This window comes from Podarcis melisellensis (assembly GCF_964234715.1).
Source record: "Podarcis melisellensis genome assembly, chromosome: 5".
NCBI classification, from domain to species: Eukaryota; Metazoa; Chordata; class Lepidosauria; order Squamata; family Lacertidae; genus Podarcis; species Podarcis melisellensis.
Genome location: NC_138537.1, coordinates 44,019,663 through 44,034,763, shown reverse-complemented (window position 1 = coordinate 44,034,763; position 15,101 = coordinate 44,019,663). Strand labels below are relative to the sequence as shown.

The following is a 15,101-nucleotide window of genomic DNA, read 5'->3' as shown; positions in this document are numbered from 1 at the left end:
ATGCTGCAGAAAATAGAGGAAGTCTTCAGGACTGGGTCTCACTAGCAACACAGGGGACAGGGGCAGGGCAGCTAGTTGTAAATGTTAGTATGTGTACGCTTGAGAAAAGTTGTCCTTAAATGGCTGTAGCTGCTGTTTTAAAAGTATTAAATAGGGGAAACACATGTTTACGTTTAAAATACAAGTCATGGAATACTTTTATACAAACATAATTCACCCTGAAACAGCACAGGATCAAATTATGCTCGTTCTGTAAATGGGGAAAAAGAAAGAACAGACAAGTATAGACAATTTCTTAGTAAAAACTAACATACATCTTCACCCAGAAACTATCTGCATGTTGTTCTGCCATGTTTTAACAATTACATATGGTATGAACTTGAGAAGGGCAGCTCTGACAGTCTGTTGCATTGCAAAAAACAAAAGCATGCCTTTGGTGCTCATGGACTGTATACTACTTTATGATGTGTGAACCTAACATGATAGACACAGAGGTACTGTATAAATGGCAGAGAATTGTAAACAGCAATGCCAAAGGCCATAAAGTGTTACAGGAACTTTAACATTTCCATGGAAAAGTAAGCAAAGTGACTATGCACAATGGCAGTAATTGGCAATATTATAATCCTTCCTATCCTTGCTATGCTAAATTAACACCTACAGTGGGAGATTTTCTCTTAAACCCTGAACAAATAAAATAAAATTTGCTGATAAAATTTTAGTTTAGCAATTTCATATTGAATTCCGGGAGCTATTTTTTTAAACTTTTGTTGAAATCTGGTACTTGCAGGCCAGCAACAATGCCCTGGGAAAAGACAGTCCCATTCTATCTTTGTCACATAAACCTACTTTTTGTATGTGTGCATGCATGCTGCTTCTATCACATTTCTGTCTACTACAGAAAGCCACAATCCACAGTAAATGGGAATTATTAAAAACTTACTCATGTACTCTGTTATCACCATACAAGTCACTCAATCCAAAGCTTACATAGTGCCAGTGCTCAGGAACATTCTGGGATGGACTCCCCAAATTCCTGTACATACTGACGTAGTCCAGAGGATCAGGTCCACCTAACCTATTTGAAAAAAAGGACAAGAGTAAGCTGCAGGTCAGTATTGGAGATGGGGCTGGTTTTCAGCAAATGCATTTATCAACACTCAATATCATTAAACCCACATCCTTCTGAAAAAACTCATGGCACACAGGCAAGAACTTTGCCCTGCTGTTGTTGTCCTAGATCGATGTTGTTCCCATGCCTTCAAAGCATCTCATATATTTTGTTTTATCACCAAATAACATTTTAGTATTTTTGTTTACTAAATTAAAGGCAAGTCTGAAAATATACTGCATGTCTTACAAGACAAAATGCTTCTCTTTCAAAAGGAGCAGTAAGAATGAAAATTTGTATACAAGAGCCAGTCCCTTCCAATACAAGATAGAAAGGTCAGAAAGTTTTTTTTAAAAACATTTACTATATATTTAAAGTGTTTCTCCAAAGTAAGTCATTTGTCTCAATTAATGTTCACAAAACAGAACCACAGAAAATATTACTTTAAAAAAAACAACAACCTCATAATGCAAGCCCGAATTGTCTTCAGAAATGAATAACATAATTTCCCACCTAAGCTTTCTGCTCTGAAAGAAATAATGTGGAATATTCAGCTCTACAAAATGCTATTAGGACCATCATCTGATTACATACATTTACATATAGGTAAAACCAACAGTTATAAAGCAAGAGGCATTGCTACTTTGCTACTTTGTTTCTAAGAAGATGCAGAAATGTGAATTAAAAATAAAGTTGCCTAGCTGAGGACATCTTATAATAATCAATTAAGCTGTTTTAAATCAAACAATTAAACACTGAATCGCTACTATTCATACTCATGAAAGCAGTTAGAATCAGTAGTGTTGCCAGGCATACCACCTTCGTAAAATCTGCAAGAAAATGTGTGTCAGACTATGGGTGCATCTACTGCAAGGGGGTGGGGGCAGGATGCAGGGGACCCAATCCACACAGAGTTCACCATCTGGGAAATCTTGTTGGCATCCCTGTCGGCATTCACCATTGCTCATCTAGCTAGGGCAGAAGCTGGGTGGTGTAGTTATGTAGCCCTCCCCACCCAGGCTCATGCAAAGGTGGGGGACAGCAGGGTACCCTTGCCCCAGGGCTCAGAGGACTAAGCTGGTTGCCCCCCCCCACTAGAGACTAGCTGCTTTTTTGAGTTTATAACTTTATCTAACAAGACTCCCACCCCAGGCCTCAGACAAGCTCTGCACAGGCCTGCTGCCCCCACCCACTTCTGAATAACATCTTTCTTGATGAAGAGGCGTTCTGGAGAACAAGAAGGCTTGCTACCATTTTGTGAAATTTTGGTTGGTTGTAATAAAGCTATTGCCCAACTGTGGAATTTGGAGAATATTTCTAATGCACAAACACACCTACTTTTGTTTTTTATGTACTGTAAAAAAATATTTTCAGCTACATGCTGTGTCTAACCACTATTTTTTTTTCATGAATCCCAATTATAAGCAGGATAACTGTTCAGAATTCTCTTTGGAACAGTCACAAAGGTTAACACAGGATGTGAGGCTTCTAAACTCCCTCTACCAAAGGATTCATTTGGAAGAAAGAACGTTAGCCTCAGGGACAAAGGCCATATTTGCAAGCAGCACAATGTAGCTTCAATGTGTTAAAAACATTGGGAAAGTGCTTAATCAGCACTGTTTTTGAGAGTGTGAAACTAAAGCAGAGTATGCTGATCAGACCATTCTCACTAATGAAAAATAACCCTTGCACACACTTTAGGAGACTATTCCATAAAAACACTGAAGTTTAAGTCATGAATTGCTGTGTTCCACTTTGAGAAACAAAAAGCTGAGAAGAGAGCCCTTTAAAAAAGAAAACCTGTCCTCAGTTTGTTCAATCAACCCAAAAGCAGAGTGCAATCTCCTTAGTGCTTAAGTATTAGATTATATGCTATAAAATATTCAGATGGCATCTCCATTTGAAAGGGAACAGATGAGGGGAAACTAGCATCTATTACTGGTAATAGATCGAAGTAATTTTAATTTGTTTTAGTATTTTAATTCTTGTATGTTTTTAAGTATGGTTCTACATTTTTCTTGATTATATTGTTTTATCTTTTTGTAAACCACTGTGAGGCTTTTTAAAATCAAGTGGTATATGAATGTTATAAATTAAATAAATAATAAAGCTATGCTTCATTCCACTGGTAACAGCAAAAACTGGTAGGAACATATTTTTTTTTAAATAATTCTACTCTACTGTCTAAAGTAATGGGAATGTTATTTGAGCATTCACCGGCCACTGTTCTTGAAAATATTTTCATTTTGCTTTTGCCTAGAGCTTTCTAAGAAAAAGGCTATAATACAATGTTTAGTATACTCTTTACAGTCTTTCCCAGCTTCTGCTGGTTCACCAGCTCAGACTAGACCCCTCCTCCTTCAGAAAGACCATTAGAACAGGCTGCCTTGCATGCAGAAGAAGGTAGACTGTCCTCACCACCTTCTCTACCAGCAAGGGCTGCAGGCCCCCAATATCACAGCATGCTATGTTTTGCAGCGACATCTATCTATACATACATATTATATCCCACCCTACCTCCCCAAAGAGCCCAGAGGTACTTAAACTAGAAATGTGGGAAGTGCTACACATGGATCAGGTAAGACTTGCAAGTTTGGCTGGAAGGAACTGACATAAGTAACTGTTGCCAGATGGACCAGCCAGAAGAAAAAAGAATAGAGGCAGCAAGTTACCTTGCTTAGCTTATCATTTAGCTGCCTCAATTGTCACAGAGGAAGGAAAAATAGGCAAAATATAGTCCATGAAAACTGGTGCCATAATAAAATGTGTTAGGCTGCAATCCTAACCCCACTTATCTGTGATAAGTCCCTCTGAATACAACAGGACTTACTTCTGAGTAGGTATTGTCAGGACTGAAATCTTAGCTTTTAAGGTGCCACACATTCTTTTAGTTCTTTCTTCCTTTAAGTAAATGATAACCTTAGGAGTCCACAGGCAGCATGTTTACGGTATGTGTGAATGGACAAAGATGCACGGTTCTTCATGGCCACCAACTGAGTCATTCAAATTTCTTCTCCAGTTCTTTTTTAAATGGTTTCCCAATATTTGACAAATTCAGTCATGGACTATGGCTCAAATGATGACTTGTTTCATGAACTTCTTTGTAAAAGATAAATGAGCCTAACACAGAGATCGCCTAAACATTATCCCTGTGTTCTGGGCGTTAGCATCCCATCAGAACATCACAGAATTGTAAAGTTGGAAGGGACCATGAGCGTCATCAACCCCAACCACTGCAATGCACGAGTCTTTCACCCAATATGGGGCTCAAACCCACAACCCTGAGATTAACAGTCTCATGCTCTACTGACTGAGCTATAAAGATGCTTCATATGCAACCTTCATCTAGAGCAGTGGTTCTCAACCTGTGGGTCCCCAGATGTTGTTGGACTACAACTCCCATCATCCCTGAGCTCTGGCCTTGCTAGCTAGGGATGATGGGAGTTGCAGTCCAACAACATCTGGGTATCCACAAGTTGAGAAACCCTAATCTAGAGCAAGGTGGTACAATCTGTGGCCTGATTGCTGTATGAATTTGACACACACCCACACCCCTTGTGCTGCCTTCCCAAAGCCGGGTAAGTGAGGCATTGTGCTTTGGGACGGAGGTGTGAGGGCTCTAGGACCCTACCAGAGGCTCATGCCTCCTCCTCAACTTAGTCTTTGGGAAGGCAGCATGAGAGCTTGGTGGGGGTGTCCCCTCAAATTTTGGCTTCACTTCCCTCCCCCACTGGTGCATGACAAGGCAGTGTGCAGCCTGCGGGCTCTGTGTCAAAGTACCCTTGTGGCTCACTTGGCATTAAAAGTTGGGCCACCCTGATCTAGATAGTTACAGTTAATGGCTGGCATACAGAGTTTCCCCATCCATCCATCCATTTAGTTGAGATTCCTGCAATGAAGGGGGTTGAACTAGATTACCCTTGGAGTCCCTTCTAATCCCATACAATTCTATGATCAGTTCCCACCCTCTGTAGACATGATTGGGAGCAGCAAGCAAATTATAGCTTCTCAGCAAACATACATCAACTGAAAGTGCTTTCTGCATAGGAATTTTCCAACAAGTGAAGTGACACAAGAAGATACATACAACCTGCAGGCTTCATTCCTTTTTGAAACTGATTTCTTTAAAGATGCACGTCGAGAAAGAACAGCCAAAGCAACTTCAATGCTTGCAGTGTGACACAAAGCTACAACTCCCACCCCAAACCAAAGCATAAGCTAATTTCCAACTGGATGATGGGGCAGAGGGCATACAGCATGCCCATGACACCAGCTATTTCAGCATTTTCAATTTCTATATAGGCAAAGAAAGTGGTTATGAAGAGGAGAGACAACTTTACAGAAGAGCTTCTCAGACACACAAAATAACAAAATAGCTCTGTGCAAGCATCCAAAGAGATGTGCCATTGGGAGGCTAAAGAAGATGAGCATTCCAAATAAGTTTTGAACAGCATTGTCTGGGTCAAATGCTTGTCTCACAACTATTCTTTGGCAAACAGACATTTCAGACTACCTCCTAGTGCTTGCTATTTCTCATTGAGGAAGAGCAGCTCTGAGCTATGTAGGGTTACTGAAGGAGATAAAAATACCACTCCAAATCAAAGTAGCTAAGGCAACACTACTTGAAATAGGTGGAGTTTGTTTTTTAATCTACATATGGCTCTGCTACAAGCAGAATTATCCTGACTCTCACCAACGTAAGATTATTGCAGTCCCTAGTTTGCATTTTATTTTATGGAAACACAGTGAAATCCTATATATGCCTATGCAGAATTATTATTTTTTTAGCTTATTGAAAATTTCAACAGATTTGTCACACCCAATCTATGGAACTCATTGCTACATCACATGCCAACAGCCTGCGGTAAAACTGCATCCAGTAAGAATTAGCAAGATTCATAGAAAGTAGTTAAAGACAACACCGCACAAAATATTCTGGCATCACTAAACATAAATAGCCAGATAATTTTATTGGGAAAGGTAATGCACACATTACTATATTAAACCAGTTTAAGCTAACTACTGTCTAACTAAGTTTCCTGTCCTGAATATGGGTATGATGGGTATCACTTATATTTGTGAATAGATCCTCCCATTTGTGCCCAGAATTCCATGAGAGAAATGTGCTTTGAATGTGCTTTAAAGACATAGCATGTAAGTGTATAAGAGATGTATATAAGAGATGTGCACATGAGATGGACATGCAGCATTGGGCCACACTAACAAATGAACATGTACACATTAAGTATCAGCACAGGTGAAGCAATTCATGTAAATTGTACAGAGTCCTTGTGTAAACAGTTGCATGCAATTATTCAGGGCAGGCACAATAAGTCTTTGCCTGTCTGAAGATCAAAGAGAGCACGTGCATATATTTAACTATAGAGGCACACAAAATTAGAGAGAAGGAAAGATGAAGGAAGGTAGAGAGAAAAAATAAAAACAGAGGGAAAAGAACACACTTCTGCAAAAAGTATTGCACAAGAATGTCATAAAGCAGTTTTAATAACAAGTGCACTATAGAGAGGCTTCCTTAAGTCTATGCACCCACTTTTGCAAAACTTGCAAGCAGCAAGTGGAACACCACTCAGTACTTTATTCTACCTCAATAAAAGGAAAGTACCTTCAGCTAAGTCCTCTAGCTAGTGTATTACTCATGGTGGAGCGGTATCTCACCATCCTTGATAAGGGGACTACTTATACCAAAGTTTAAGAATGGCTGCTCTCTCAACCCACCTCACACACAGGTCAAGGTTTCACCGGCCTGCTCCCTAGCAAAACCCACTTCTCATATCAACGCCGCCTCCACCCTCACCTCTTCACAGCACTGTGCCCAGATCAATGAAGGAAGCTCTGCAAAGAAAACGGCCCCCTCTTAAAACTCCCTATTCCAACTGAGGCCTAAATCTGCACATCCTGTGAGGGTCGAGGACTCTGGCCAAGAGGCTGACCCCCCCCCCCTCAGAGAGATGCCGCCCTCCCTCCACCTCCGAGCTGCTGCTCACCTACCTACCTCCTCCCGCCTCAGCCCCTCACCTACCAACTCCCCGAACTAAAACCAGGCACCTCCGAGGCGAAAAGGCCCAGGGCATCCGGGAAACCCCCAAACTCTCCCACCACAAAGCCCCTCCGGGCCTTCCCAGGGACCCTCCCCCCCAAACCCACTCGACCTCCGTCGCCAAGTCCTGCCTCAGATACCGCCCCCCCCCCGCCGTTTCAGGGAGCCTAGCTACCTCCCGGGGCTTCTTCGCCCACCCGCTGCCCCTCATCCCCACAGCCAATGCCGACCCCACAGCATACAAGCAGCAGCCTCTCCCGTAGAAACTGCCCCAGGCCCTGGACCTCCTTCAGGGACCCCCAAGGCCTCCCTCCCTCCCACCCTGGGAGCCCCTCGCCCCCCACAGCGGCTCCTTCCTCCCCCTCCTCACCAGTACTTGATGATGGCGGTGACCTGCAGCGGGTTGGGCTGCTCCGGGTACAGGCGCCGGCACTCGCCGTAGATGCCGTGCAGCCCCGGGGGGAAGAGCGGAGGGAAGGGGGCCGCCGCCGCCGCCGCCGTCGCGGGGCCGGGGGGAGCGGGGGCGGCGGTCTCCATGGAAGAGCCTGCAAAGCGGGGACAGGAAGAGAGGGCGCGCGGGAGCTGCGCACCCCGCGGGGCACCGGAAGGGCCGAGCGAAGGACGGCAGCCCTGCCCCGCATGCACAGCCCAAATGGTCGCTCCCAACTCTCTTCGCGACCCCGGCCCCGAGCGGCGGCGTCCCGCCTCCTCCCGCCTTGACAGGCAGGCGACTTCGCCAATCCTAAACCTAAGGGCCGACGCCGCGTTAACCCCTTCCTGAGGCACAACCCTGACACCTAGCGACGCACAGCTGCCAATGCAAGACGCCTTTCTGCCCGGAGGAAGAGGGAGGGCTGAGGGGGGAGGAAGAGTCGCCCGAGCTTCAAGCTCAGCCAGGCGGTGGGAAAGCAGGGTTTTGTGGCAAAAATTGGGAGAAGGGTGTTGCGGTGTGGGCTCCTCTTGGTCTGAAGCCCCCAGTATCATCCAGGATGAGTGGGATTTGAATCCAGGTTTATTTTTTTATCACTCTAGTATGACACAGTAACTTTAGAATCAAGCCATCTGTCTCTTAAAAATGATTTAAATTAATTGAGCCTTCAAATACATGCTTCTCTATTTTATTTATTTCACGTGTTTGTATACTGCTTCATTGTCAGAATTTCTAAGCAGCGTACATAAAATTAGGATGAATAAGAACAATTAAAATTCATCATAGAAACCAAAAGAAGAAAACACAACACAGGCTTGGGACAGCAACGCTCAATGAAACAGTACTTATGAGATTTGGGCTGGGATATAAGGGATCTGGTGGTCTTTAAGATATCATGGACCAAAGTTGCTAAGGGACTTGTAAATACATCAACCTTGAACCTGACCCAGTAATATATGAGCAGCCAGTGCAAGCTTTTAAGCACCAGTATTATGTGCCGAAGTTAGTCTGTCCCCATCAAGAGTCTAGCCACAGAATTTTGCACCAGCTGGAGCTTTTGGACCAGGCACAAGGATAATCCCACATGCAGTGTACTCCAGTAATCAAGTCCTGAATTACCAATTGCTGCAGTTAAGCTATCCCTGACCAAGAATGGCTGTAGTTGACACAAAGATGGATCCAGGAGCACCCCACAAAACCTTTTCTTTCTGCTGCACAACAACCCAATCCAGAAAAGGCAAGTGTCCAATATCCTGAGGTGTCTCCCTCTTCCCAAGGTTGAAGCTCAGTTTATTAGCCTTCATCCATTCCACAACTTCATCCAGGCAAGTGTTCTGGACTGTATTCAGCCTCTCCCAACTCAGATGTCAGAGAGAAATAGAGCAGCCATGTATCATCAAACTTTTGGTGACACACTTCTCCAAAACTTCAACTAGCATCTATATAATTCTCTGTAAACTCTAGTCACATTGTACATCTTCGATTCTACTCCTGCAAAAGATAGGGCTTATTGACATCATAATTCCAGATTGCAAGCTTTTAGTGTTGATTGGTAGTTTCTCTTTGTGAGTTGCATCTGAGATTGCAAATGATTTTCCGTATTTCATCGAGAATAACATAAATGTATATGTTGTGTTATGTTTCAGCCACACTGAGGGACATAGTATGGCCATATTGGTGGAAGAGTAACAAGGTACCTAAGCATGGCATTTTAGGGTCAATTTTTAAAATATGCACCCAAATGCTTTTTAAAAAAGTTTCATTGCATTAATTTGTTTTACAAATTAGAAAAAAAGAGGTGAAAAAGTATTTTGGTGTGCATGTAAACACTGCTAAAATGGCACTAATGGGAAACGCATACCAAAGGGAACACATGCCAAAGTGAAGAGGTATCTCAGACGCCTGAAATATTATTGTAATGCCTCTTTTGAAAAGGAAAAGGATAACACTAAGGCAGAGGTGAGGAACATCTGGGGGCCAAATGTGGTCTTCCAGGCTTCTCTATCAGACCCTTGGAACTTTCCTCTGGCAACATCCTCTCCCCAGACCACACCCCTCACAGGCTCTGTTTTGCACTGTGTTTTTGCCTGGCTGGAATGTGTTTTGAACACTGATGCTTCTTGCCAGCCCACTGTACAAAGGTAACATTTTAATTTGTTGCCCCCACCCCACTTTTGCTTCTGGCCCTGCCCCACACTGGCATGTGTAACCACTCCACCCCAGGGAATGTGGTGCTTGACTGAAAAGGTTTCTCCAATGTGTCCATTGGAAACTTCCTTAACGAAGAGCGGCAGCTGATTTGGAAGCACCCCCAATCCTGTGCATGTTTGCTCTGAATAAAGTCCTATTGAGACCAATGGGACTTACTTCCCTATAACTGTGCACAGCATTGCAGCATGAGAGCTCAATACAATGTGTGTCTAGTGATAAGTCAGTTCAAAAGTGCTTATTCCTAGCGCTTATTGCACAGCTCTTGCAGTGCAATTCTATGCATGTCTACTCAGAAGTAAATTCAACTAAGTACAACAGGGATTTTTAAAAAATGTGTTTTTACCCTGCTCTTCAGCCAAACAAAGCTCCAAGGGCAACATTGAGCAATAAAAAATAAGACAATCCCCACCCTCGGGCTTACAATCTAAAAGAAGTCACAGCACAAAAATGAAAGAGATTGGCAGGGAAGAGGGAAAAGGCAACCCAATTGCAAACTTCTCATGCACTCTTGTTGACAGGGAGCAGGGGAAGCAAATCTCTAGAATTGGTCTTTCTTTAGCTGATAGATGAGGTATCACTCCCTGGAAGGTATGCATAGCATTATAGTCTAAGTGTGCATAGGATTAGTGCCTTAGTTACTGGGTTTCTGATCATTGTTTCCACCCCCCAAGGCAATGTACACATCACCTTTCAAGCATGCAAGCAAACCCTTAGCAAATAAATAGCAAGGCAGTTAGAAACCAGTATATTTATACCTCTCAAATAGACAACAGTACTGCCCCTGTCTTTTTGGTAACACACCTAGATTATGACACACATGCATTCATAAGAGAGGTTTTGCTCTCATTTTGTGCATGAAATGTAGTGATGAACCTCCTGGGATCAGTGACCTCCTGGGATATTTTCTGTAGTGTCCTGCATGTTTCTGTTCTGTTGTCACCCACTCGCTGTACCCTACTGCTCAGTATCTGTCATAGGGGGCAGACAAACCTGGCATGTTTAAAGCATACTAAGGACTATGTAGCTTAGCCCCACCACAGCCACAAATTAGAAAACTACCGGAAGGAGCCCTACATGTGTTTAGAGGTCCTCCACATAAGGGGATAGCCTAATTGGCTAGCTCATAGTCCCACTACCTTCATACCATGCATGTATTTAACACATGAGAGGGTTTGTGTGAACCTTTCTTTTTTAAAAAAAATATATTTATTAGGTTTTACAAAAAATAAAAGTACATAACCACCACAGAAGTAGAAAAAATGTAAAAAGAAATAAAGCATAATCAAAAGTAACACATAGAACAGATCAAAACACAAAAATATAAAATACAGTAAAGAAAAATTCCACCCAACCAAGTACAAAAACATAAAAACTCCAACTTTTTCGATCATACTTAATTAACTTCCTTTCTTGACTTCCTCACGCCTCCCTTTTTTGTGTTCCTCTTTACCCAATCAGATACAGCAAATCCTTACCCTCTTTCAGATCTCATTTCTAATTATTAAGTTCATTCTATTATGTCACCAATCTTTTCTCCTCGTACTTAATCACCTTTATAATATTATTTACTTTCGACATATCACTTTAATCTTTCCTCCTTTTCTATTACATTTTGCATACTTTTTAAGCTATGTCACTAATGCCTTATTATTTCCAAATCCAACATTATTTTAACATTCATAAACTTTGCAGTGTTTCTGCAGATAGTCTTTAAACTTCTTCCAGTCCTCTTCCACTGATTCTTCTCCCAGGTCTCGGATTCTGCCAGTCATTTCTGCCAACTCCATATAGTCCATCACTTGCATCTGCCATTCTTCCAAGGTGGGCAAATCTTGTGTCTTCCAATGTGTGAACCTTTCTTATATAAGGTCAGTAGACAAGATTGGATGGATTTCAATGACATCAGTATGCTGATAACCAGCTATTATCCTTTTTCTCTGAATCAGATTCTGCGGTCTCAGTAATTACACAGTGTGACTGCAGTTGAGGACTGAAAAGAAGCAAACTAATTCAAGATGTATCCATCCAGAGACATAATGATGAACACAGGAGAGGGAAGCAATTGGGTTTCCATCACTATCAGTGGAGTTTAGCCGTTCCCACCTTCCATCATCTATAAAGGTAAAGGTAAAGGGACCCCGACCATTAGGTCCAGTCGCGGATGACTCTGGGGTTGCAGTGCTCATCTAGCTTTACTAGCAGAGGGAGCCTACGTTTGTCCACAGACAGTTTTTCCGGGTCATGTGGCTAGCATGACTAAGCTGCTTCTGGCGAACCAGAGCAGCACACGGAAATGCCGTTTACCTTCCCACCAGAGTGGTACCTATTTATCTACTTGCACTTTGACATGCTTTTGAACTGCTAGGTTGGCAGGAGCAGGGACCGAGCAACGGGAGCTCACCCCGTCAGAGGGATTCGAACCGCTGACCTCCAGATCAGCAAGCCCTAGGTTTTGTAGTTTAACCCACAGCAGCACCCGCGTCCCATCCCAATGTCTCCATCGTCTATAGATGATGGCTTTATGACCTATTCTGGATAGGATTTCCATAAGGGGGGGCAATTTTATCAAGCAGTTTCCCTGAAATGCTTCTGGATCTATAGCTGAGCTGCAGGAACAGAAGAGGAGCAAAATCACTTGTTCCCAGAAACAAAATATTATAGTCTTGAGTGCTTGAAAAGTGCAGCATTCCCACAACAGAAGTGCAACCTAGAGCAGTGGTTCCCAATTATCTAATTACTGAGGACCCCCTATTTTTTAAAAGCCATGCCACAGACCCCCTAGTTTTGTAAATTTTATAACTCCATGGTAGCTACCTCTGCAAAGCAATTTTTTAAAAAACAAAATGTGGGGTAGCCCCTAATAAGCAAAGGATTTTAGGTATACTAAAAAAAACAGACCATTCAATTTGTGATATTACTATGCAAAAATGACAAAAAAAAATAGTTGAGGGTGAGGCAAAGGATGGAGCCACAACTCCCTTGGGTGCATTCCGTGGACCCCTAACTGGGAACCACTGGGAAAGGCACTAATATCCCAGCCAGCAAATGAGTAACAGCCATGCAATTGTAAAACATTGCTTGGAGAGGTCCCCATCATACCAATGCTGTGTAGCATTTATGGAACTATCTCAGTTTCTCAGCAGCAACCTTACAGCCCCAGAGTAGGGACAATGTGAGTCCTGAAGGATGAGGAGCACATTTCTAGCATTCATTGTTCCAATGTGGAGGGATCTGAATGAGCTCTTCATCTTTCAGGAGAAATCATCAGATAATTTATCTTTCTTCTCCAATCTAGTGCTCTCCGGAAATTTTGGAATACAATTCCCATCATCCCTGACCATTTTCCAAGCTGGTTGGGGATGATGGGAGCTGTAATCCACAATATATGGAGGGCAGCAGGTTGGGGAAGGGTACTGTAGTTTCAGTAGGATGAGTGGCCCCTTTGCCAGGGCTAATGAAGTCATAAGTAAGACACCAGCCAACTCACAATGAGAGCTGAATGATCCCACAATGTCATTCTACCCATTTTCTCTGAATACAACACCAAGCCAGCAGCTGAAAAAGGCCATGGTGCCTTCCTTTGCAAAAGCTTCCACGGGTGGAGGTTTGTTTGGAGAAGGCAATAGGCTTCCCATGAGAATGGCTTTCCTCCTGTTGTCGGGATAATAGCTCATAAAACTGCACCTTACATGTTTATATTATTGGCTTCCTGAGGGAAATCAGCATTTTGCTGGGGATAGGGATGAAGTTGATCACATGCACAAATAAGAACAATTAATTTAACAGCAGGCCGGCAGCACAGCAGGAAATGGCAAGGCAATTGGACACACAAGACAGTGGTTCAAGCCCCACCCTGGGTAATTGTGGGGGGGGGGCACCTGCAGGAGCACAGGAATATTTTACTGAGCCCAATATGCTTTGAATATAAATCCTCCTTCGGGGGTACTATACAATACAGTGGTACCTTGGGTTAAGAACTTAATTCGTTCTGGAGGTCCGTTCTTAACCTGAAACTGTTCTTAACCTGCGGTACCACTTTAGCTAATGGGGCCTCCTGCTGCGCCGCACCGCCAGAGCACAATTTCTGTTCTCATCCTGAAGCAAAGTTTTTAACCCGAGGTAATATTTCTGGGTTAGCGGAGTCTGTAACCTGAAGCATCTGTAACCTGAAGCGTATGTAACCCGAGGTACCACTGTACAGAGAATACAAAACTATCTAGGTTTGATCTTTGCCTATGATCTGACAGGAAAAAAGACTGGGAAAAGGACAAATGCGCACACTTGGTGTTTTCTTAGGCTAAAGTCCTAAAGACACTTACCCCTAGAACTTGATCACAAAGGGACTTACATAAACATACAAAGGAAGGTATTGTAAGAGGTGGAAGACCTGGACTGAAATGTGTGTATATGATTTTTGTTGATCTTGCTGATGTACAGAGCGATACTAAGCTTTTTTTACTGTGCTGTACTGTGTTCAGTGCAATTTAATCCCAAGAAAGTGGGACCAGCAACCTTAAAAATGTTAATTTGATATCTTCAAAATACATATTCATAAATCACACTAGTTGGATTGCATATTTGAAGTATTTTAATTTCAGTGTACACTAATTATTATGGCTATTGGTCTGTTAACAAATGTTTTGTGACATTAATTTGCACAAAAATTCATCTAAATTGGAAAGTCTATTGAATCATTGATTGTCAATGCAAGTTGGCAATCTTCCAAGAGGATTCCATGAATCCAACATGCCTGGTATAGCCAGAGAATACTTTTCTTGGTTGTGATACTATCCGCCCCACAACAGTTTGAATCCAGTACAGTGGTACCTCGGGTTACATACGCTTCAGTTTACAGACGCTTCACAAATTAAGTACTTAACCTGAGAACTTAATTCGTTCTGGAGGTCCATTCTTAACCTGAAACTGTTCTTAACCTGAGGTACCACTTTAGCTAATGGGGTCTCCCATTGCCGCTGTGCCACCGTCGCTCAATTTCTGTTCTCATCCTGAAGCAAAGTTTCTTAACCCGAGGTACTATTTCTGGGTTAGCAGAGTCTGTAACCTGAAGCGTCTGTAACCCAAGGTACCACTGTATTCCAAATTGCTGGTTCTTCCTGAATGCTTTCCCCTCTATTAACTTAAAGTCACATATTTCTAATAGTTTTTATTTTCCTCACATCATCCAGCTTCTCACATTTTGTAGAGAAGCAGATGGTTTCAAAACTGGTATTCCCCCACTCCCGCAACAGAAAAGTATTGCCATAAATATGAGCTTTAGCGGGAGAATCCAT

At 42.7% G+C, this 15,101-nt stretch overlaps 1 protein-coding gene across 2 annotated transcripts in view; it reads right to left on the bottom strand.

The window, feature by feature from the left end:
* SUFU (SUFU negative regulator of hedgehog signaling) overlaps positions 1-7,859 on the bottom strand; it is a 68,744-nt gene extending 60,885 nt beyond the window's left edge. For both annotated transcript variants that reach the window (XM_081911599.1, XM_081911600.1), the window contains exons 1-2: positions 7,540-7,859; positions 944-1,078 (exon numbers count right to left, since the gene is read on the bottom strand). In XM_081911599.1, the coding sequence (XP_081767725.1) occupies positions 944-1,078; positions 7,540-7,706 (302 nt within the window). In that variant the 5' untranslated portion in view covers positions 7,707-7,859. The remainder of the gene's footprint in view (positions 1-943; positions 1,079-7,539) is intronic.
* Positions 7,860-15,101: the final 7,242 nt, after the last annotated feature.